The sequence below is a fragment of the Larus michahellis genome, chromosome Z, assembly GCF_964199755.1.
Source record: "Larus michahellis chromosome Z, bLarMic1.1, whole genome shotgun sequence".
In the NCBI taxonomy this organism is placed as follows: domain Eukaryota; kingdom Metazoa; phylum Chordata; class Aves; order Charadriiformes; family Laridae; genus Larus; species Larus michahellis.
The window spans coordinates 12,238,219-12,259,973 of NC_133930.1; the positions used below are offsets into that span (position 1 = coordinate 12,238,219).

The 21,755-nt window shown below is 44.5% G+C and overlaps 1 protein-coding gene across 1 annotated transcript in view; it reads right to left on the reverse strand.

Annotated features, from left to right (window-relative positions):
* Nucleotides 1-1,029: 1,029 nt before the first annotated feature.
* Nucleotides 1,030-21,755, reverse strand: part of CCBE1 (collagen and calcium binding EGF domains 1) — a 101,737-nt gene continuing 81,011 nt past the window's right edge. The window contains exons 4-11 of the mRNA XM_074570420.1: nt 18,327-18,461; nt 17,447-17,584; nt 10,947-11,053; nt 5,742-5,862; nt 3,635-3,774; nt 3,508-3,543; nt 2,914-2,949; nt 1,030-1,816 (exon numbers count right to left, since the gene is read on the reverse strand). Of these exons, the coding sequence (XP_074426521.1) occupies nt 1,583-1,816; nt 2,914-2,949; nt 3,508-3,543; nt 3,635-3,774; nt 5,742-5,862; nt 10,947-11,053; nt 17,447-17,584; nt 18,327-18,461 (947 nt within the window). The 3' untranslated portion in view covers nt 1,030-1,582. The remainder of the gene's footprint in view (nt 1,817-2,913; nt 2,950-3,507; nt 3,544-3,634; nt 3,775-5,741; nt 5,863-10,946; nt 11,054-17,446; nt 17,585-18,326; nt 18,462-21,755) is intronic.

A 21,755-nucleotide genomic window follows, 5' to 3' on the forward strand; every position in this document is an offset into this window, starting at 1 on the left:
AGGTCTAGGCAGCCAGCTGTTTATACAACATGACCTGCTCCGGTGGTGTAGGGATTACACCATCTTTTGGCCCAGAGAATATGGAAAGGAATCCAAACCTTTACGGGTTATCTGAAAAGGGCCTTCTTATATTTTTACCTGTATTTATTCTAGCAGAACATACAAGCCCAGAAAAACGTGGCAAAATAACAAGTTTTTCTTTGCATTTGCAACATGGACACAACCCAGCACTAAACATACTGTAGACGTAGCAGCTACACAGATACAACATTGAAGTTTTGTGCTTAATATACTCCTTAATCTTCTAAGCATGGCAAAGTCCTCAGCAGCTGTCGTAATCCCAAAGAAATGGTAACACACATCATCCGTGAGGTATGGTCTAACTTGTGCATCCAATTTTCCAGTGTTTAAAAAAAGGGCACTCCCTTTCATCCCCCTTCACAAATGCAGGATCGCATGTGCAGTACCTCACCTTAGCCATCCTCGTACCAGCTGAAAAGGTTTTGTCACGTGCACTCCTGCACCTACTCATACTCCTCATACACCCAGCCAAACACACTGCAACTCTGTGTTCCAGTTCCGTGAACGCCATTTAGGTTGCTCTCACGCAGCAGAGGAACAAAACAGACGGAGTCTCTTTGCAAACACGTGGCCTCTCTCTGATCTCGATTTCACTTGGACTTCAGCATTTCACCGAGGAAGACATGCACCTACAGGAGGTCAGAATCTGACTCCTTCTGCTTCCCAGTAAGCCTACTTGATTCACTTGTGCTTGGTTTTCCTGCTTTATATATCCCCTATTCTCTTGCTTGTCTTTGTGTAATGTATGCAGCATTAATCTGTTGAGGAAGGGAACTGGCCGTCACACTGAGCGGAGGGAAAACGGTAAGGGAAAAGTAGTGTTAGTTTAAGACAAAGACATCTTTTTGAATCTCTTTGAACGATACTCTAGCAACACAAAGCCCAATAATTTCCAGATCAAGAAGCAGCGCCCTTTTATCACTGCTTCACAATATTTTATTTTTTTTTGGCCTTTGGTGGGACATAATAGAAAAATACATTTCACCTACAGGTGGCCTCTGCTGTGAAACAGGGATCCGCTTTTCACAGTCTTCTAAGCCTGGGAACAGTAGCTGGAGACTTGAGTTCAGTGGTATAATACATTTACATGTATAAAGTAAATGTGGAACAAGGCTTTAATTATTGACATCATTCAGAGATGATGGTCAGCTCCCCTTCTACCACTGCCAAAATTTGGGTACTGGGTCATTTGGACATAGAATGCAAGGTAGGCAGATGAAATGCTGTGGTCTGTGCCATTAGCTAGCGCGTGCCTTAAATGTATTATATACTAAGAAGGTTTTTTTTATAGTCTAGGTACAATGCAAAGTGCAGGCTTGATGGTATCGAATTACTGCAAGGAGGCTACCATGAACCAGGAAAGCTAAAGTACAGGCAGCACAGTTGGGGAAAAGCAGAGAGAAAACTGGGAAATAATATATATATTTTTTTTTTTTTTACATTGTCAGTGCATTTTTATATTGAAGAACTCTAATGGGGCTCTATTTCTCAGTAGGCGTAGCTAAGGATGGGCTGCCTTCTGTATCCTGGAGTCTCTGGGTGCTGCCCGTGGTTTGTAGTCTTCCCCAGATCCAAAATCTACTGTGTCGTGATAATTTGTAAATTCCTGAGGTAATGGAAACTCCTCTGTTGATGAATGAGTCCTGTGTCCAAACACTCTCTCTTGCAGCTCAGCGATGTCGTTTCTGATGTCTGCCATCATCAGCAATAGGAAATCAAATGAACCTGGTGGGCCCTGCAGTCACAAGGCATGGTCATTAATTATATTCCACTTTGCTCTTACAGTTTTCAGAAAGGCTGATATAATTACTCTTGCAGGGGTAAGAGTAAAATACCGCTTCATTTCAGTTGCCAGAAATTAACAGTCTCTTTTTTAATCCACCTGCTCAGAAAACTATTTTCAAAAGAAGAAAAATGTTTTTGCAAACAGAGCCTACATTTACAAGATGATCAGCCCTTCTGTTACTTAACAATTCCTTTGCTATATCTGCCTCCTAAGAGTATCTTGGCACCTCATGGGAATAGGGGAGATAAATCTTGGTTCCTTGTGTTCCTGCTTGTTAAACTGATAGAAATTATAGTCTTAGAGTGACTAACCAATCAATAATGATTATTTATTTTAAATTCTTTCTCAAGAGTGCTGGTATTTGGAAGGTATCTTTTCAGTCTAGTAATCCCACTGCTGCCCATCACTTACTAAATATATTGGTAATTACAATGCAGAGAGTATCTATCTGGTTTTATCTGATTTTCGGAAATCATCATGTCTTTTTAGCTGACTTCACACAGTAAAGTACATTGTTTAATACTGAGGACACCCTACTGGACACACTCTTAAAAAGCCATTCCACTAGTGAGAAAACACCGCAATAAATGATTTTTTAAACAATTTCACCTGACAACAGATTGTAAATACTCAGCTTCCTGATGACCTGCACAAAGCCTATAGCTTCCCAAATCCCAGAGGGAGACAAGGGGCAGGATTTCAAAAGGTTCCAGGGATCCAGCTCTCATTAGGAGTGGTGGCTGAACTGTACTAACTAGCACTCTGCGTGGGATCTCATGTTAGTGCCCTCTGAGGATGTCCCACTGCTCTTGTAGGGCAGAGATGCACTTGCTGCCTTCAGTGTCACACCCAGCAAGGGAGGAGGTGTGCAGGCAAAACCACTTGGATGAAAACAGGTAATTACTTTATTTTCAATAACATTCTCTGTGCATGTAAACTTTCACTGTGCTCTTGACCCAGGAGAGGTTTTTTTTTTCCTTTTGGCTGACCTGTCTTTAGTAGTCAGCATCACTCTTGTGGAAATTCCTGCTGTGAGCAATACTTACAGGTATCCCCTTTGGTCCTGGTGCGCCTCGCTCGCCCTGTAATCAATACCACTGCAGTTAGTTTGCTGTGACTAAATGAAACGAAAAAGTCAGTTATCATCTGCAGACTCCCTTACTTACTGTCCCCCGATCAAGAATCATCAGCTTGCGCATGCTCAGAAAAAGAAAAGAAAGTGAAGGAGGAACTCAAGAAATCGTCGTTGATTCTAGTGGGAGCAGTTGGGCACTTCTGATATATCTTCCAGACAGTAACAAGCAAACCAGTTAACAGGAGAAATTCACAAAAGAGCAGTCTAATGAAATGGGCTAAAGCATCAACGTGTCTTCACAGAAAAGCCAAAACGGCTGCAGAGAAAGGAAAGGAGGCTGCCTGACAGATAGCCCGGCAAGGGCTGTTTGCAAGACTTAAGGAATGGCAAGCACAAGATAGTAGAAGAAAGACATGAAGGGATGGGACAACAGGACATTTTCAGCTTAGCAAAGCAAATGAGATCGTAAAAGGGTGTGACTGCAAGCGTGTGTAGGGTCTCTCTAGCAAGCATGTATTTCACATGTGCATGTGCCCACATTATGGAAAACAGTACCTCTCCTCACCTTGCTACCATCTCTCCCTGGGGCTCCTGGTGGGCCCTGCAAGAGAAAAGAAAGTGTTCACAAGGACGTGAGAAGTTGTGGAGCTAAACTGATTGTGGCATGCATGATGGGAGATGTGAATACTGACCACGGGGCCCCGCCTGCCCTGCTTAATATGTGATATGTCTGGAGATGGGCCCATAGGTCCCATTGATCCACGAGGGCCTGGCTGTCCGGGAGGTCCAGGTGACCCAGGAACTCCTTGACTCCCTTTTGGTCCTGGAGCCCCTGCAATCGACAGCAAAGGTTACCTGCCAAGGAAAGCTTTCGGGACACTTCCTCAGTGCAAGTAGTGGGGACTGGCCATTTTTTGAACCACCCAATGGACTGGTTGCCTTAGTACACCCAAATCCACAACAACACAACCAACACAGCAGTCCTCTGAGATAACATTACTCCTTGTCACAGTGACTACAAGAGATCTTCACAAAACAATTAAAGCTCGTGTATACAGGGAAGCCAAAACTGCCACTGCCAGGTGGTTAGGGACACAGACTGAGAGTGAAAAGAAAAGCAGAAATGCCTCATTTTCACAGAAAGAAGAAAAGAACAAGTCATGTCTGAGAAACATCCCATAAAAAGATAGTCTCAGAAAACTCATGGGAATGTTGGGTTGAAGGCATCTGCGTGACTGGCACAGAAGCAAGCCCTTTTCAGTGGTGCGTTGCACCTCTCTTTTGCCCGGTTTGGAAGCCAATGTGTTAGGGGCAAAATAAAGCTCTGTATTTTGCTCCATTTTGCTTTATATCCTTTTCAGCTTCTGCCAGTTCAGCAGAGAATGCTAGTTTTTAGGAAGCACACAGGCAACAAAGCACATGTTTAGCTCAAGAGAAACACTGTGAAAAGCAAAACAGAAGATCAGGCACCTGAAACAACACAAAATAAAGACCACTAAAGTGTGACTAGCTGAATTGCTTTATAATTAGAAGCTAAAGCAGTTTTGTTCATACAGAAGGCCTGTGAAAAACATAGGAACGAAGGACAGCGAGTAAAAAGGGTTCAGCGGGACGGAATATTTACAGTCAGGGTTTTCAAAAGGAGTAAGGTGGGGTTGAGTGCTGAGCCTCCGGGAGTCCTCCTGAAGACCCAGCCGCGCTGCTGCTGGCGGCCGGGGGGGAGGAGGAGGAGGTGGCGGGGGGGGGGGGGGCGGCTTTCCCGCGGACGGGAGAATCCTGCAGCACCTTGGAGAGCTCATCCATGGGGGAGCCCGGTGGAAGGGTCGGGCCCAGGGTGGAGGCATTGGAAGGCGGCGGAGTCCACGTTTCGCAGGCTGAGGGGGAATCTCCAACCACACTGTCCTTGCACTTACGATATACCGAAGGCTGAAGATACTCATCCTCCGAGAAAATGAGATAAAGACTCAAAAACTCAAAGCAAGACTGCAAAAGTGGGGATAAACGGGGGGCAGTTCGGTAAGGGAGTAAATCAAACCTTGTGAGGAACATCTGCTGCTCCTCTGTAAAAATATTCCTGAATCTCAGCACAATGCTAAAATTCCTTGGATTTATCGCTAACCCCAAATTAGATCTGCATTCGACAGAGTTTGCAGAATTTTTAGCATCACCGCCTGCAGGCTGCAAGGTTTCAGAGCTTTAAGAACTCTCTGTTAGAGAATTCTTAAGAGCTTTAGGAACTCTCTGCTTTTCTCATTGTTTCAAGCTATACCTTAGCAAAGAAGGTGTGAGTGGAGTTTCACTTTTCTTTTCAGATTCCTTTGAATCTGGAACACAACATAAAACCTTGCAAAACCAGACAAGGAAAAAGAAAAGAGTTGGCACAGACCCCCGCAAACTGAAAGCACATTTTCTGCTCTACTAATGACAGTGAGCTAAAGCGATAGATATTCCTGAAATGAAATGGAGAGTGTTTTAAGACAGAGTTAAAATACAGGAAATGGCAGCTGAAGCAGGTGAGATATCCTGGGGAGAGGGAGAAATTTAACACATATGGGACAAACACAGCTTGCACGCCAAGAAACACATGGAGACTAAGACACAATGGATGATGTTAGACAAGTGGCAGAGGCTGACCATAATGACCAGAAAGTTTGCTTTATAAATTTAGCACAAATGCAAATATAATAGTAACAATCAAAATATGAAACACGTGAAATCCTATCACACTGAAAGATTGAAGCTTATTATTTTAATTCATGGCACTATTGCACTACTGCATCCCTCTGGTCTGTATCTTACCTGGAGGGCCTTGTTGACCAGGCTGGCCTGGGGGGCCAGGGATATATGCATTAGATGCAAGCACTTTTTCACCAGTGATTTGCTTGCTAAGATCAGCAGCATTATTTGGTAGCAAAGCAACCTGCCAAAACCAAAAATCACTGTAAGCCCTTCGTCGTTCAGCTGGTTACATTACATTCTTGGTTAAGCTTTCATGTGGACAAACAGCATATTTAAATACTTCAGGAAAATATAAAATGTTTAATCATATCCTCCATTGAAATCATCAGAAAAAAATTTACTGTGTGAGGCTGTTCACTTTTCAAGTCATTGTGGAAATACTGCAAGTCAATCCAAATGGAGGGCAGAAGAAATGCAGGAGAGATACAGGAATAAGTTGTCAAAAATTTAAGTCTTGTAACTGCTTGGGTCTCCTCAGGAAACCTCTTTTTCCTTATTTGAAGTTTTCTCTATTCATTTGCTGCCCTTTCTCGGAGCAATATTGGCTCAGATATTTAAGTTCTCAGTTGCTGCGCAAGCCTCTAATTTTTCATAGGTTTCAATGAGAGCCCCAAATCCTTTGCGTATCTGGCCCTGTAACCGTACTATTTAACCCAACAGATGTCTGGATCTGCTATGCATAGAGTCACAAAGCTAAAGTAAGTGAGAATGTAGGGAGAATTGCACACTATAGTTTAAAATGTCATTATCTGTTACATCAGATGTTTAATTATCCATTAAACATTAATCTGCCCACACTGAATATATATATAATAATTAAACGTATTTAGAAATATCCTGCAAATGTTTAGTCACTCCAGAGGCAGCTGAAGGGAGATGACAAGCCAGGAGGCTGGTTTGCAGCGAGGAAAGAAGTTTATTAGCAGTGAGTGGCTGCATGTAGAGTTGGGAATTCTGCTCTGCCAAATGGAACTGAAGAGCTGTTTCATCAATACCAGGGCAGATCTATCCCTGGGTCAGCTCTGTTGCTGCCCCTAATGAATTTGGCTCACTGGATAGTTTGATGCTGGATTCAGCAACATTTGCGTGGGAGAGCTGCATTAAATAAAATACATGATGACTCCCATTATCTGACAATGCTTTTAATCAGCTATTTGGAGTTCCCTGCACTGGACTGTTCTCAAGACTCCTACTTGTTTCTGTAATTATTTGATATACACCCTCTTGCCCTTAGTGCAAGCCTAATGTTTGTAAAGCAGAGAAAAAATAATAATGGTGTGCCCTTGCAGGGCATACTATAACTGGGCAGATTTCTTTTGGAAAACAAGTTATTAGTTAAGGAATTCACTTTAAAAGCGGCCAGTGCTGCTTGCAGTTTGGGGTTGGATGCACAGAGCAGTTCCGAAGGAAGCAAAAGTGAGAAAGAAAAAAGTTAGAAATGCTGAGACAGTTCCTGGTGACATTTCCAAAACACCAGTTTGATTTTTCAGACTGGAATTCAAAATGTGATGACAGGAATACAAGGATTTATCAGACATTTGTGACTCAGGTTTTGCTGTTCCAAAGACAAGATGACTGCACTATAGGCAAATTGAGCGACATGATGTAAGTCGTACAAGAATTTGGTAGCCTCACTCCACCCCTACTGAAATCAGTGGCTGGATGAGGTCAGCACCTCACAGGAGCCCCACAGGGTGTTTCTTATGTTTCCTATGAACCTGCTCACACAGAAAATGGGGATCCAGCACACCTACTGGTGTGCCCTTTGTGCTCTCATCTTTGGTTTTCCAAAGGAAAAACATCTGCCTTGTTTGCCAATGACCCTGCAGCTTTCTCAGCCAACATCCCAGCCATTGTAGCACAGACCAAAGCGTGGGACTGCTGAAGATGAAGGGCTACTCCATGGGTCACAGCACCTTACACCTGGAGCTGAAGAGGAAAATTGAGTAGCTGGGGGCTCTCATAGCCATGCTGGCCAGGGACCAGCACAAGGAGGTCCACTGGCCCGCTCTGGTCAGCACACTGACAAGTTTTGTTTCCTGGAAGTGCATCCACCCTGCCCAGATAAGCCCTGTCCTGGCTGGATACAAACGGAAGGGTGCAAGGACCATCATGCTGCAAAACTTCCATTATGTGACACAAATCAATCTGCAGTGCCAACACTGCCATGCTAAAACCGAGACACAGAGTTAAATCCTGTGGCTACCTGAGAGCATTATATTTTTCAGGCAATTTTTAGAATATTTTCAGTGTCATCAGTAAGAGTTTCTCCTTAGGGATGGCCATAGTTAAGTGACAGATTAATTGATAGCCTCTTTAGAGCTTGTACTTAAATTTCTGACCAGATCCTATTTTGGGGATCTACTGCTATCCCAGCTGATAAATAGGTGTCACTTAGTATATAGTCCCTGCTGTGAATCCTCTTCAGGTTATATTGCAAATGGCCAGGCTGGAGTAAAAAGGTGCATTTAGTAGCAAAGACTCATCATGAAGAGGATTTGGAAGTGTATTCTTTTCTGTTGCTTAAATATTGACTTGTTCCAGACAGCAAGGCCCTTGTAACAACTTAGTAAGTTAAAAAAAAATAAATCACATAGCTGCTGTGAAAGCATCTACACATGCTTCCCCACTGAGTCAGCTGGACTTGAGGCATACACTAGGAGTGCCAAAATACCCAGGCTCTGGTCTAGCTCACTGCTCTTTGATATCTTCTGGCCAGAAAATGGTTGTTACATATACTTGGGCCAAACCATGTGTTTTTGATGTTGACTCACATCCTCTTAGGGATAGGCTATACTCGCTGGCCTAATTTCTATTTCACCTTTTAACTGAACCAGGATCCTGGTCCAGAGTGACCTTGGCTTTCTCCATCCAGAACTCCAAATCTTAATGTCCCTTGGAAAATAATTTTTTTTCCATGTGCGTGCAAATATTAGCAAGAGTAAAATCTAAAGAAAGACAGAAAATTCTAAAGAAACAAGACTCCCATATGTTGTGTTGCATGCTGCATCTAGATTTTTTGGTAGTTTCTAGGAGATCTGTGGTTTAGATGACTTTGACAGTGCTTTACAGGAGTGATGTGGAACATGGCTTTCTAATTGAGACGTTTAAGCACATCTGTGTAGGATCCAGCTTATTTGATTTTTTTTAAAATTGTTGGCTGTGTGTCAGTGTCAGATATCTTTCCACCAGTTTTTCAGCTTTCCACTCCTTCCAGCAAGGTCTGAGATCAACCTAGGACTGCCCACAGCCCCCTGCTATATTGAGACAGTGCATCCCCCTGATGACTATGCAAGGAGACTTTCTGTTCCTGATCCTAGAAGTACTCTGTCCTGGATCTGCAATGGATGTGGCGATCCTCCAGAAAGGTATTGGCGCCATGACCAGAGGTAGCAGGACTTGAGTTTACCCCTGTCCTTTCCTAAGCACACACACCTTGCCACACCTTCCACTTCCAGCACACCCCAGTTCCCAGTTGTAGGGTTTGCTGGATTGGATCCTTCACAGATTCTTCTGCTAAACATAATTTTGCATAAAGTTCATAGAATCTGAAAGCCTTGACCACAAGACTGAAGACTCATTCTCTGGCAGACAGAAATGAATTTTTCTGTGCAAAACAGAACAGCTTCAACCACAGATATTGAGAGCCGTCCTCCCCAGAAGAACTTGGCCATGGGGAGCGGATAGTGAAACATGAGGGTTCCTGTCTCCCTGTGCAGAGAAGCAGCATGAGGCCAGATCTCTGCTCAGCATGGACAAAAGCTCTCCTTTCTAGGGGTAAAAAACGCTGAGGGTTCCAGGGGACCATGTCTCCCAGCTCTGTCTGTGTGAAGCACAACCCGGTGGGCTCCCTCTGAGGATGCCAAAGATCAAGTCCCTCTAGGAAGATACTTGGGAAAAATTTAGGCTATGGACCATGACAGCACTTAGCTATGAGGCAAGAGTGGGCACTGTACAAGTGCCCACGGTGACAGGTATTGACAGTCTTAATTTTCCAGGACTGAACTTTGAATACAGGCACCTAAAAGTGGAAGTTAGACACAGAAAACTTTCCATCAATCCAGGCCATTGGCTTCCATCAATTCTTGCAGCAAACAGCTTGGCCAACAGCGTGACCCCGGATCCCTCCCTGGGGTCAGTGCCAGCCTGCTCAGCATCACGGACTGCGGCTGGACAAACAGCCACTCCAAACCATGGATCCTTTTTGAACCTGTTTGCTACCTGTTTGTTTGAAAACCAGAATTTCCATCGCACATGAAATTCTGTCACTTCCACACTTGTCTTCCTGCTGATTCAGAAGGAAAGCGTGACATTTTGAGGTTTTCTTGGTAAAGAGTATCACAAACCTCAGTGTATGTAATTTTAGCGAAGCAGATTTCTTTCTTCCCACTATAAATTACATTGAATGAATAACATTAAATGGAACAAGTGAATATACCAAATTGTGTTTTGACACAATGAAATTAAATGAGCACCCTGGGTGAGATAACTACAGCCTGTCAACATACATTGCTGAGAATATTCCTGCAGAACATTTCCATTTCAGAGAACATCAATGTTCAAAGGAGATGTCGCCAGAAAAGGCATTACACCTGCACCCCTGCACTTGGCTCTCCAAATCCTGGGCTGGGTCTCTGGGTTATTTCAATCCTACTCGGTGCAAAAGGGGGCCACCTACAGATGTGATTAAAGGCCAGGGGAAGGTTTAAGTGCATCATTCTCTACTTGCAAGGACACAGGTGAAACAAAAAAGGTTGGGGCTGAGGGTTTTTCCTTTTGAAAAAATCAAAGGTATCTGCTAGTGATGTTTTTGTCTAGCCATGCATCTCCTCTTTGGCAAGAATCCCGTATCAGCACGCTATTAATGCAAAATCATGTTCTCCCACGTTCCCGCATCTGCAGAACGTCTTGCACTTGCATACACTAAAGGTGGATCACGTCCAAAATCCTGTGCGTTCAGAGTGAATGAAAAGCTGCGGCCAGTGCAGGTTGCCAAAAAACCTGGGCTCAGACTGGGAGGGGTGTTTGCCAGACTGTGTTACCACGAGGCTGGTAGCACAGCTCCACGAGCTCGGTTAGCAATCCGCTGACAAGCAACACGGAAGCATAAAGAAGTGCCATTCCTAGATGATTTTAAAGTGTGTTGCCATCATCTTTATAGCCACAAGAGCCACACAGCAGTGACGGCTACAAACACTTAAATTTAACCTCAGGTGTCATAAAACGTGCAGGTCTGGTAAAGACATGACTGATCAATGTTCATACCTTTTGCTTCAGTTGTAAAACCGTCTGCTTTATTTGATGAAACTCCTTACAAGAGGCACAGCATGTCCCTGATTTTGCCACATTTTCAGATTTCTCAGGAAGCCCAGCTGAAAGAAAGCAGTTTCCAATACAAATATAAAGATCCAAAGCAAAGACATTCATAAAGTGATTGCAAAAGCAACTTGAAGGTTGCTACATTTCCCCAGACTGTGAAAAGAGGAGTTTTGCCATTATTAATGCTTTGGCTGTGAATTGCTATGTAAGGCTTAGAAACTTCGCAGGGACAGCTCTGATCTCATTTTAAAAGCAGCTGTTTCCAGTTAACAGTCCCCAAAGAATTTATTTTTTTTAATACCTGAAAAAGTTTACACCCCTTCTTTTATCTTTGTGTGTAGGGTGGGCTAACCCTATAGATTTGAATTGATTTACAGTCCCCTCAAGGGCAAATTTTCATATGCTATAAATTACAGTAAAATCCCTCACAATATGGTCATTTAATTCACTTTGCACAAACTGCTCTTTGTCATCGCCGGTTATTCCTCCATGTGATGGAATCAACCTGAGCGGAGATGGGGATTGAGATTAATGACAGGGATTTAAATCCACACAAGAGAAAGGGTCACACCTGTTGATACTACACATGAATGGGATATTTTCAGGAATCCTTTAAATGATTCAAACTGTAAGACATATTGCAAGTGTTATTTTTTGTCCTTTTTCCCATTCTCATACACAGTGAAGCACTTCCACATCGCAAACAAACAAGCACTGTTTTAACAGGTGTTGTCTTAAAGAGAAATATGGTTTCCAAAACACAGAATAACACATACTGGCAAACTCTAGGTGAGCTTTTTTTTCTTTCACATATAGTTGTTGAGAAGCATCGAGTGTATTGAGGCCCTGCATACGATGTGTGGCCTTGTACAATGTTACCTGGAAGGGTTATTGGACACGTTTGAACACTGACCATTCAGAGCATGTCCCGTAATGGAAAAGCTCTGCAGGTGCTCCTGGTTAAAGCCACAATCTTCAAAAACGATCAACTACAATGCACTTAGCTATTGCATTATACTTCTCACTTGGACACACACTCTGATGTCCTTCATCTTTTCAAAAATGTGTATTGATTTTGAAAACATCTGCATCATTTTAAATAAAACTGGAACTTCCTAATAGCAAAGATATCATGTGGTACTTGACTTTAAATGTTTGCAGGGTCCACTAAGGAACATTGCACCCAGCAGATGGTCATCTATGGACCACCATTGCACAAATTTAGGAAAAATTGATTTTCAGTATGTTTAGTCCATTAGATATAATGCCACTTCAGGTGTGCTTGCTTTTAGAAGACGACCCAGGAGTGCAGCACAGAGTGGGATCTACCTGGCTGGGGAGCAGCTCTGTGGAAAGGGACCTGGGGGTCCTGGTGGACAACAAGCTCAATGTGAGTGACCAGTGTCCTGCTGTTGTGGCAAAGCAAGCCAACAGGATGCTGGGTTGCATCTACAAGGGCATCACCAGCAGAGATAAAGAAGTCATTATCCCACTCTACTCAGCGCTTGTCAGGTCTCTCCTGGAATACTGTGTTCAGTTTTGGTCCCCGCTGTACAAAAAAGATGTGGACAGGCTGGAGAGCGTCCACTGAAGGCCCCTAAGATGATCAAAGGACTGGGAAGGAAACTTCAGGAAAGTTTCCTCCACTATGAGGAACAGCTGAGAGAACTGGGTTTGTTCAGCCTTGAGAACAGGCTGCTTAAGGGAGACCTTACCACCATGTTCCAGTATTTAAAGGGTGGCTACAAAGAAGATGGAAACTCCCTTTTTACAAGGAGTCACATGGAAAAGGCAATGGGTACAAGTTACTCCCGGGGAGATTCCGATTGGACAAAAGAGAAAAATTGTTCACAGAGATCAGCCATTGGAATAATCTCCCCAGGGGAAGTGGTGGATTCACCAATATTGGACACTTTTAAGATCTGTCTGGAGAGGGTGGTGGGCCCTCTTGTCTATACTGTGCTTTTGCCAAGAAAGGTTGGACGAGATGATCCTCGAGGTGCCTTCCAACCTGGAATTCTATGATACTGGGATTCTATGAAAAGTTTATTTCTCTTATCTCCTAATCAGGTAGGTGAGGGTTGTAAGGGCCAGATGCGGGAATGACCAGCAGCAGAAAGACACTGGCATTAGCGCTGAACTGATTAGAAGACCAGGAGGCAAAGGCTTGGGGGTTTTCCCCACTCATCAACTGCCTGCTCCCACAGCTGCAGTTCTTTGGCACTACAATAACCCACAATACTCCTCTTTATTTTTTTTATCACGTTCATGAGAGTAAGCATGCTGCTCTTCCTGGCCCTTTCTGATAGCAGACAGATTGGGTACACCTCAACAGCTTTCTGTACAGCGTTTAGGTGGCCCAAAGATTTAAGGCCAAAAGGTATTGGGGCTTTATGAGGAACTCTACATAACATATAATAGAATTTTACCAAATTGCAGCTATGCTGGCTCCAAGACTATTTGGCCACACCACCTCCCAGAGGGACTCCAGCCTTTGTGTGAAGATACCTGAATAGGCAGCATCCGCTTGTTTCCCTCCTCACTGCTCTATTCCTAATGCTAATCGTTTTGCCTTTGATGTCTTCCAAAGCCTCTTTGCCCATAGGTCTTTCTCTGATAGATCAAAAAATCTCCAGCACACAGGTTTTTTTTTTTCCCTTAACAAGGAATTGATATGCTGTAATCAAGACACCTCTTGATATTTCTATAATTCTATAATGTGGTCAAGTTTTCTCTTGACCACAAGCCAGTACTGTGGCTCCCTCATGGAGTTCTTCCTCCGTCTCTGATTTTGCAGCTTCCTTTAAAAAAATCAGTGTTTTGACATGTCCATTTTTGGACCCGTGTATGTTTTACAGCTGCACATACAAAACCATTAGAAAAAATGACTTTTTTTTTTTTTTTCAAACTCTGATACAATTTGTGTTTGGTACTACTCTTAACCAAAATTTCTTTTAATAGCTATCTTACCAAATGAGTTCCCTCACAACTCGCACACATTGTGTTAAGAAATGTTGCTGAGAGCAACATACAGTCATAGGGAGAAACTGCCAGAGCCTCTGCTATTTGAAACCTAATGCAATCCCACTAGAATCAGCGGAATTACGTGCAGATTAAGAAGCAGTGATTTTGGCCTCGTGTTTCATTATAAAATCCAGTTTATCTTCCAGAAGGATGTGGTACACGGGGCTGACAAGTATAGATAAAACAGGGCTGTAGCAATCCACGGACATGAATGCGGGGTTGGGGTGGGGGGCGGTCAGCTAATGTTTAGGAAATATCATACCAGTGAGATTTCTGCAAATCCAGTTGGATTGACTTGTCGGAGGAAGAAGTCCAACAGTGTCACATAAGCGAGCGTGAGCTGTGTCCCAGGAGGAAGGTGGAATCCCCCTAACTCATACCAGACAGAGGTGATGATTTGCCCAGGGAAGGAGTCATCCATCAAACATTCGCCCTACCCCCATCCGATCCTGTATCGCGACCAAACTACGAATAAAGCCAGAACAAAGGATGGATAAAGCCAGGAGCCACCTAGGACAGGCCAGAGAGGGCAGGAAGCAATTAGACGGAGCCACCCACGCATGGTGCAGATACGAAGGTCACCTACCAGGGTCAGTTTGGCCAGCATTGAGCAAGGCACTTACAAAGCCTGTTTCCATTGCACAGACCTACACCGGGAAACTAAAATGATTTCAGAAAAAGTTTAAACCATCCCCATTTTATGAAGTCTTTCCAAAGCATGAAGTCTAGCTCATGCATGACGTTGCTGTCCTGATGGGGTTCCTTTCATCTCAGTGAGACACCAGTGAGCCCCGCGGTGCCTATCGATAAGGGAGCTGCCCGGCGGAGCAATGTGTTTTCTTTGCATGTGCTGGAAGACTCTGTCTTGCTGATGCTGGAAGAGAAGGAGAAGCTGGTGGGGGAGAGCTCTGCGGGGAGCTGTGCCGCAGGCGGTCTTCGCATGGAGGCTGTTGAGTTGATCATCTGTGTTGTATTATCTGGGCTCTGCCTGCTGAGATGGTTTCATTTGCCTACTTCAGGGCGGGTAGCCGTATTGTCTCCGACAAATGCAACACGACTGCCTAAGTGGGAAAAATGCTCCCTATTCTTGTGCCCTGCTCACAAACCCAAAGCGCTCAGTCAAGCCCACTTACAGAGTCAAAAAAGTGCCTGGATTGCAGCCTTCAGGCACGGCGTGATGAAAACGTGAATAATAATCCCCCAGGAAACACGCAACATGGTTAAAGCTGGAAAGGGATACATGTGTTTTCATGTCTCTCACACTAAATTTTAAAATCAAATTTAAGTGTTCCAGCTACCATGAAAAGGCAAACAATCTGTTTCTTAGGAAGGAATTCCAGCGCGGATGCGGTGATCTCTGGAGCGGTGCAGGGCTGGGGCTGACCACGGGGTGGTGCATCGATACAGCCGGTTCCTCGCGGCTGCCGAAAATCCTGATTTTCTTTGGGGTGCGTTAGGGACACAAGCCCCGTGAAAAAGCGACGGCCAACTCCTCTTTCATTTGCACCAGAGGTCTGGCAATTAGTAACATTAACTTGGAGTACAGCAGCGTAACAGAGCAGGAAGTGTCCTCTGCTTCACACAGCTGATTTGGGAAATGTTTTGAGAGATGGTGGGTATTTAATTTCAGATTAAGAACTGGAACTGACATTTTTATGTGCCATGTGCATTCGGTGTAAAATTGGTGTTTTTCAAATATTAGAATTGTTTCCACAGCCTTGAATATTTTGAATGGTTGGCTATCCTGAATGCTTTGGGCATTACCCTGTCAGGAAATTTGAATTAGCCAGAGGAAAAGTTAACTAAAAAACTATTGGCAGGGGGATTATTTATGTTATGTCTCTTTCCCTTATGACCCCCACACACTTACAAAGAAAAAAAATAATTAAAACTACAAGGAACAATCAAAGTTAATGTAGTGGCTCCAGTTACACATTTTCAGAGGACAATCAAAATTATAAATTGTTCTGTCCACCCAGCGGGATTTAGAGCACCCAATGATACATGTGTTCAGGCATTAATTGATGAACCTATGGTAAGACACCATTCATCAAAAGAGTTGTTTTTTTTTCCAGAGCACAGGTTATTCTCTTCTTCCTTTCTCTTTAAATTGTTACATTAGTATTTAATCTGCAGTACTCTAAATGCTGTAATTTAATAACTGGGATGAGGTCAAAAACTTTAAAATCATTTATACGCAGTACACACTTTGAAACCAACAGTGAGAATCAAGAACAAGCCCTCACTTTTACCCCTGTCCCATCACACATTCCTTTCATTAAAAAAAAGAAAAAAATCTGACCGCAGTCACAAGACACACAAACTAATTGCAGATCAGCAGAATTCAGTGTTACTTAACATAATTTAGCAATTGATTTCAGCAATGCTCGAAAGGTGCGCGGAATTCCCAGGCATACCTTTCCTGAGCCTCTGAGTGCCCAGAGGCACCAACCACCCAACCCAGGGCCATTTGCTGATCTCAGATGTCGGCATGTAAATACACATTAACTCACTGAAATTAATTTAATTAACAGATGAAATTAATGAAGGCTTATAAGGGTCAGCATCTGGCAATTTTTTTTTCCCCTATGACTCCTGAGCTCTGGACTGCAAACTAGGTATAATCCAGGTTGGTGTGGGAGCAAAACATGTTTTTTAGCAGTTGGATCAAGGAGAAATGGTCTAACCGGAGCTGTAACGGCAAGTTTCACCCATCAGCCACTCTGCCTCTCCAGGGGAAGATGCCTTCCACATCCTTCAATGTACGTGTTCTCTTTCTTTATAGATGTGACTACTGACTTACTGCTGTGTGTGTGCAGCGCACAAACTGGGGAGGAGGAGAGCGTGCGGCAGGACCCCTCCACAGGCGCCCAGGTCCCCAGTTCAGCCTGGAGAAGAGAAGGCTCTGGGGAGACCTTATAGCCCCTTCCAGTACCTGAAGGGGACCTACAGGAGAGATGGGGAGGGACTCTTTATCAGGGAGTGTTACGATAGAACACGGGGTAATGGCCTCAAGTTGAAAGAGGGTAGATTTAGATTGGATATCAGGAAGAAATTCTTTACTGTGAGGGTGGTGAGACACTGGAACAGGTTGCCCAGGGAAGCTGTGGATGCCCCATCCCTGGAGGTGTTCAAGGCCAGGCTGGATGGGGCTTTGAGCAGCCTGGTCTGGTGGGAGGTGTTCCTGCCCAGGGAAGGGGGGATGGAACGAGATGATTTTTAAGGTCCCTTCCAACCCAAACCATTCAAAATAGAAAAATAAAAACAAAGAAACAAGCCGGGGTCTCTAGCAGCATCACCTCCATCCCCATGCCAGACCCCCACCTCCAAGAGCAGGGTAGGGAGCAATTCCTCTTTATGACAGATCAACCGTTTAGATGGCACTTTGGCTCAGGACCTTTACTGCCCCCACTAGCATATACCTTTATCTCCTTTGGTGCACGTCTTGCCGTCCGCCTCCCGCGTGTAGCCTTCGTGACACTCACACCTGTAGCTCCCCATGGTGTTGACACAGATCTGAGAGCACAGCGTCCCATTGCTCGCGGCGCACTCGTCGATATCTGGAGAGGAGCAAGAGCTGAAAATGTCCCACAGCCGGAGGTTTCAAGCCTCAAATACAATAAAAGACTTCCTTTAAAGGTACCAGGAGATTTTTGTGGTTAAATAAATGAGTAATTGCAGCACCGCTGGTGCTTTGGGCTGGAGCGCTGTGCAAACTGCACTATTATTATTAACACACCTGGTGTTTTATCGGTGAACACTGTGTGACCATTTCTTTGCATTGAAAAGCTTCCAAGCAAAGTTCTATCCTGCGAATCTTGGCTCCCTGGCACAGCAAACCACGCAGGGCTGGACCATGAAATCAGGGGGGGGCTAGCCACACAAGGACCACATGTAAGTGATCAGTCCTGAATTGGATACTGGCCATCTGAATCAAACCCCAAGGATTTATTTTCATAATTAGGCATGGTTATAGTGCTTTGAGGGTTACTCTCTCAGGCCAAAACCACAGATATGACTCAAAACCTGCAGGAGGAATTAATAAAGGGAAAATTACATCAGCCTAAGACTTCAAAGCATTTGGGTGCATATGTCTTGTTTTAGGTACTACCTCCTAATAATTTCAGGGGGATTTACATCTCTTAGTCCTGGGAACCAATCCTTCATGTAGTTAAAAAGCACATTATTCCGTAACAGTAAAGAGAATAAGAAAGGTTTCAGATCTAAACTGACTCCTAAAAGACCTGGGGGAGCAGGATCCATCATTAACCAGAGATGAGCTCAACATGTGCTTCTACCCACCCAGGCAGTAAGGCTTCTCTCTGTTCCTGTGCCTCTCCCGGTCATAGCGGTACCCAGGGTAGCAAGTGCATAAGACTCGCCCAAAGTTATCTGTGCACTGCTGTTCGCAAGGAGCTTCAGCACAGACATCATAGTCTAGGGAGAGAAAAATGTGGTTAGGAAAATACCAATGGCAGTCAGTAGCCGGATGATACTATGACATGAAATATTTCACCTCTCTGCTAAGTAATAAAGTCAAGTGATGTTGTTTTTGAGGATGGAAGAAATAAAACATTCATGACACATAAGCAAAGAATTATAGTAAAATTCTAATTGTTAACTACAGCTTTACGGTAGTTAGACTATTTCTTAAAGTTGGATTTTAAGCAAGGGGCACTTCCCCAGTTTGCAGAATTTAAGAATTCTTCTCAGAGAAATATTAAATTACCTACAAGCTTTTTGCTGTTTTCTTCCACAAATTTTTAAGTGCTGATAGCAACGTTTCCTAAGAAAAATGCTGTGAAACTGTGTGAGGCTAACTGCCAAATCTGGGCAGAACGTGTATCATAGAGAAGAGTTAATTAAAATCAAACAATAATTGCTCAAAGCCAGATATAACCCTTCTAGCAAAGAATGCATTGTTACAAAACCATCATCACTCTTAATAATGGCAATGTGCAGATTAGGGTATGGGGAGTTGCTGGCCGGGCTTGTCACTGAAATCCCAGCAGACTGTCTGAAGTTCATGGCTGAAACCCGAAGGAGGGTGAATCTGTTTCTGATTTCACTGCTGTGTTGCAGCAGAGCTGCAGCCCAGGGAAGGGACACCAGGGTCTGCCTGCATCCCTGTCCCTGGCATCAGGCTGGTGGCAGGGCATCAGACCTGCAGCCACCCTGGGCAACATTTGCCAGGAGAAGAAAGGAGCTGAAGCAGCATCTAGCCTCCAAACCAGCTCAGGCAAACCCTGATGAAGGTCGGGTTTTATACCAAAGCAAATGGCAGTTTCTGTGATCATTCCAGAGGAACATCATCCAGCACACAGCATCCAAGTGGTTGTCACTGCCACCCTCCAGTGACTGCGTGCTGGGGGTCCACAGCAGAAATATCCCCTCCCCGCTCCAGACAAAATACATCTAAACCAAACCTAAGTGTTTTGACCGGGTTCCCAGCAATGGACTGTGCTTCCATATATACAGCATAAAATAATTAAAACGCAAACTCATTATCGACTCACACTAATGAATAGCAGACATCTCTGAGTACGATGATTTTTCCAAACAACTAAAATGAACTAATAGATGGTAAAGCAAGTGAAACCACATTTGCTGTACAAAGTATACAGAGCACATGTGTAGCACTGCGGGTAAAAGCGACAGTGTGCCAAGGCACAGTAAAGCACCAAATCAGACTTAACAAGCTGCTGTGTGTCACACCAGAGCCCCTTAGACCAAAAAATACTATTGCAATGGTGCCAAGCATTTCCTCCCTTGTGCATGCCACCTTTTCAATTGCAGGCGTCCTTTCTTTCCTGCTTACTCCACAACCACGTTGATTTTAACTCCCCAAGTCTGCCGGCAGTGCTGTGGCGGTGAATGGCACTGCCAGGACCCCCAGCAGTAACCAGGGACGACAGTGCAGACCCTTGCGCACGCGTGGAAGAAAAACACAGCCCTGGGCTTCAAACACTGTCAGCCTGGGGGCTAGTTTGGGCTTTTTAGGTGATGCTGGGGCTGTAAACTCCCGTTACGTTTGGCACTACTAAGTAGTCCCAAATATAAAGCATTAGCAGTGCTTTTTTACTGCGCATGGTTACAGTTTTCATTTTCCACTGAAATAAAATCAGATGGAGAACAGGCTAGTGTCCCCAGCACTGAGATGAACACGCCTGCTCCCCGGCCAGCCTGACCACACAGGCGCTGGATTTGGTCTGTGCCATGTTCAGCCATTTCACAGAATCACAGGATGTTGGGTTGGAAGGGACCTTTAAAGGTCACCTAGTCCAACCCCCCTGCAGTAAGCAGGGACATCTTTTACTGGATCAGGTTGCTCAGAGCCTCATCCAGCCTGGCCTTGAATGTCTCCAGGGATGGGGCCTCCACCACCTCTCTGGGCAACCTGTGCCAGTGCCTCACCACCCTCATTGTAAAGAACTTCTGCCTAATGTCTAATCTAAATCCACCCTGCTCTAGTTTGAACCATTGCCCCTCGTCCTATCGCTACATGCCCTTGCAAACAGCCCCTCCCCATCTCTCCTGTAGGCCCCCTTCAGGTACTGGAAGGGGCTGTAAGGTCTCCCCGGAGCCTTCTCTTCTCCAGGCTGAACAACACCAACTCCCTCAGCCTGTCCTCACAGCAGAGGTGCTCCAGCCCTCAGATCATCTTCGTGGCCCTCCTCTGGACCCGTTCCAACAGGTCCACATCCTTCTTGTGCTGAGGGCTCCAGAGCTGGACACAGCACTGCAGGTGGGGTCTCACCAGAGCAGAGCGGAGGGAGTGGCTCTGTGCTCCCTGAGCTTCCATAAAGAGATGTGCCCTACTAAAATCCTAAAAAACAGCACTGGAAGGGACCATTGTAACCACAAGCAGGATTAGCTACGTGCAAACCTTTCCTAATAGGCATTCACCTAGAAAGCTGTGAGGGATGGAGATGCCCCACCATGCAGTCTATTCCCAAGATTAAATATCCTTACAGATAGAAAGCTTTTTACTCATATCTAATTCAAACTCCCTTTATAGCCATTTAAGCCCATTATTTTTGTCCTCTTCTTCTTGACCATGAAGAACTGTTTACTTTCCCCCTTGCAGCAAGTTTTCACATACCTAAAAACTGTTATCACGTCTCCCCTCAGCCTCCTTTCTCTAGACTAAACAATGCCAGTTCTTTTTAATCATCTCTCTTTCGCCTTATTTCATGTAACTAGTCTTTAAATATGGTTTTAACACCCACCTTAGCAGAGCTCCACCAAGACCATTGCTTCATTTACTTTCATACAAAGCTAGGGAAGGGTCCCGGAGGTGGAAATCTCCCTGCTGGTGGTTCCCACACAGTCAACCCAAATCACACAATGGCTGTGGGCAGGTCCCACGTCACAGAGGTGTCCATCCCAGGGCTTCAGTCCCAGCTAGCACGACGCCCTCAAGAACAGTCCTCACAAGTGGGATGAAATTGGGCAAAAGCTGCGGCACCGCCTCCGCATGCTCTGCAGAACTGAGGATGCACGCACCCTCCCACATTGAAACCTCTTCTCTGCCAGCCCAGCCTAAGAAACGTGGTTTGAGGACTATTCAAAGCCACATGGTGAGGATCAGGCTGTTCCAAACTTTAGGGAAATATAAAAAAAAGGGCAGCAAAATAACAAATGTCTCTACATATATTTCAATGAACTCAGGAATGACAATGCAGCATGTAAAGCCGTACCAAGGAAATTTCTGAAATAGCATTACTGAGG